The sequence below is a fragment of the Condylura cristata genome, unplaced genomic scaffold (assembly GCF_000260355.1).
Source record: "Condylura cristata isolate star-nosed mole 26May11 unplaced genomic scaffold, ConCri1.0 scaffold00075, whole genome shotgun sequence".
NCBI lineage: Eukaryota > Metazoa > Chordata > Mammalia > Eulipotyphla > Talpidae > Condylura > Condylura cristata.
Window position 1 is genome coordinate 330,882 of NW_004567176.1, and position 2,560 is coordinate 333,441.

The window sequence follows — 2,560 nt, forward strand, 5'->3', positions numbered from 1 at the left end:
GCGTTCACCCCCGACCCCGACCAACGCGCAGGGACCGCGCCGCCCCTCAGCGACAGGCCGCAGACCCACCTGGCTGCTCCCCGGGCCCGCGGGCTGCTCCTGGGCCAGCTCCTCCTCTCTGACCACCTCGGCGGGCATCTGGGGGGCACAGAGCGCTCAGGTCCGAGGTCGGCACCCCGGAGGACAGGGCCCAGGCGGCTCCTTCCCCACTGCGGGGTGCGGCTGCGGCCCACGCTGGGCCGTGGCCTCCATGCAGGACGTGGCCAGCCACCCGCTGGCCCTGGACCTCGGCAGCCTCAGGAGAACCCCGCAGCCGCATCCACCCCCCACAGCTGCCGCCTCTGGGGCCACCCTGACCCCACCCGGGCCGGGACCACGCCAGCGAGCGAGCAGCCGGCTGCTCCCCAGGGCCCGGGGCAGTGACGGGGGAGACCGCGCCCCGGGCCACACGGCCTGACGCCCAAAAGGGTCCAGGCAGGGAGGCCCGTGGGGGGCTGAAGGGTGAGCAGGAGCTCACTGGAGGCAGCGGGACAGTCTAGAGGCTGGGAGGACGTGGGTGGGCCCCGAAGGGAGCCCAGGGAGACCCGGTGTTGGCCGGGGGGGCCCGGGCTTGGTCTCGGGCCGCAGGCCGGCCCACCTGGTCCAGGGGCACCTCCGCCTGCTCGGCCAGCTCCTCCTTGACGTCCGGCGCCCCCAGGGCCTCCCTGTGAGGGGTCCGCGCCTTGTACACGTCACCTTCTGGACAGACACGCGGGACTGAGACCCCAGCCCGGCCCGGCCCGGTGGAGAGGCGGGGGCCAGGCCGGCCGCTGCGGGAGCCTCACCGGTGGGGCTGTCCGGCAGCCGCTGGGTGGGGGCCGCCCTGCGCCCCCCTCTGGAGTGGTAGGCCGAGTCCCGGGGGGGCGGGGCGCCGTCCTGCTGCTGAGCGTCCTCTCTCCCGGGCTCCTCCTAGGGCGCAACAGGGCCAGGCCGAGGCCTCAGTGACCACCCGAGCCCCTGGCCAGCGGCTCCGCTTCCTGCCATCACAGCCGGGGTCGCGTGGCGCCTGTTCCTCTCCCTGCAGGGACTTGGCCCGGTGGGAGTGGACTCCTGCAGCTGACCGCCGCCCCGGGTCCACAGGCCACTGGGGGCCAACGCGGGGCACCACCTGCCAGGCCAACACCTGCGGTGCACCGAGCGGGGACGGCGGGTTCAGAGACCGCTGGCCCTTGGCCCTATTGGGCCGGCGTGGGCAGCGCAGGGGCCCCAGGCCCGCCCTTGCAGCCTACTGACAGCGTCCAGGAGGAGGCGGTTGTCACGGCAACAGGGCTCCACCCACGTTCCCCGTGTTGCAGATCGGGGGTCGCCTGGACCCACCTTGCTGTCCCAGCTCCAACCGTCCCCCACCACCACCCTGCACTCCCCTGGCACGGCCCCGCCTCCCGGGAGTCCCGTCCGGCAACTGCCCCATAAGCCTCTTCCCTGGACCGCTGCTGGGGCTGCTCTCGGCCCCACCCGACAGATCCCGACCTCCAGCCAGCTCCCGCCTCTGGGGCCTGAGTCCTCGGGGCTCCAGCCCCCGCGTCACCCAAGCAGAGACGCAGCCCGGGGGGTGCAGCCCCGAGGCCTCCCGAGCGCAGGGGACGGAGGCTGCCCCCACTCGCCTGACCCCACCCGTCACTCGGGGCGCCCCGGCCCGCTCCTAGGGAGGACCCTGCACAGAGAAGCGGGGACAGACACGCAGGGCCACTGCAGCTCCCCAGTGACGCGGGGTGACCGCCGCCCTATAAATGGGCCGTGAGCACCAGACGGGCCTAAGGACAGGCTCCACCCGCCCAGGCCCCCTGCCCTTCTCGCCAGAGCCTGGTCAAGCCGCGTGGACACGCGTGGGCACACGCGGCCAGCTGCTCGCCCAGGGTCACGCCAGCCCCACGCTGCTCCCGGCGCCCGGCCCTGCCCGCGGGGCCGAGCCCCGCCAGGTGTTCCAGGTGATGGAGGAGCAGCCGCCGGGCACGCTGGTGGGGACCATCCAGACGCGCCCCGGCTTCACCTACCGGCTCAGCGAGAGCCACGCCCTGTTCGCCATCAACAGCAGCACCGGCGCCCTGTACACCACGGCCACCATCGACCGGGAGAGCCTGCCCAGCGACGTGGTCAACCTGGTGGTGCTGTCCAGCGCGCCCACCTACCCCACCGAGGTGCGAGTGCTGGTGCAGGACGTCAACGACAACGCCCCGGTCTTCCCGGACCCCTCCATCGTGGTCACCTTCAAGGAGGACAGTAGCAGCGGGCGCCAGGTCATCCTGGACACGGCCACCGACGCGGACATCGGCTCCAACGGCGTGGACCACCGTTCCTACCGCATCGTGCGGGGCAACGAGGCGGGCCGCTTCCGCCTGGACGTCACCCTGAACCCCAGCGGCGAGGGCGCCTTCCTGCACCTCGTGTCCCAGGGCGGGCTGGACCGGGAGGCCACGCCGCACTACCAGCTGCTGGTGGAGGTGGAGGACAGGGGCGAGCCCCGGCGGCGGGGCCACCTGCGGGTCAACGTGACGGTGCAGGACGTCAACGACAACCCCCC

The 2,560-nt window shown here is 73.7% G+C and overlaps 1 protein-coding gene across 1 annotated transcript in view; it reads left to right on the plus strand.

The window, feature by feature from the left end:
- Positions 1-1,769: 1,769 nt before the first annotated feature.
- Positions 1,770-2,560, plus strand: part of FAT4 (FAT atypical cadherin 4) — a gene marked incomplete at its 3' end in the record, with an annotated part of 34,671 nt that continues 33,880 nt past the window's right edge. Inside the window, exon 1 of the mRNA XM_012734832.1 lies at positions 1,770-2,534. Within this exon, the coding sequence (XP_012590286.1) occupies positions 1,770-2,534 (765 nt within the window). The remainder of the gene's footprint in view (positions 2,535-2,560) is intronic.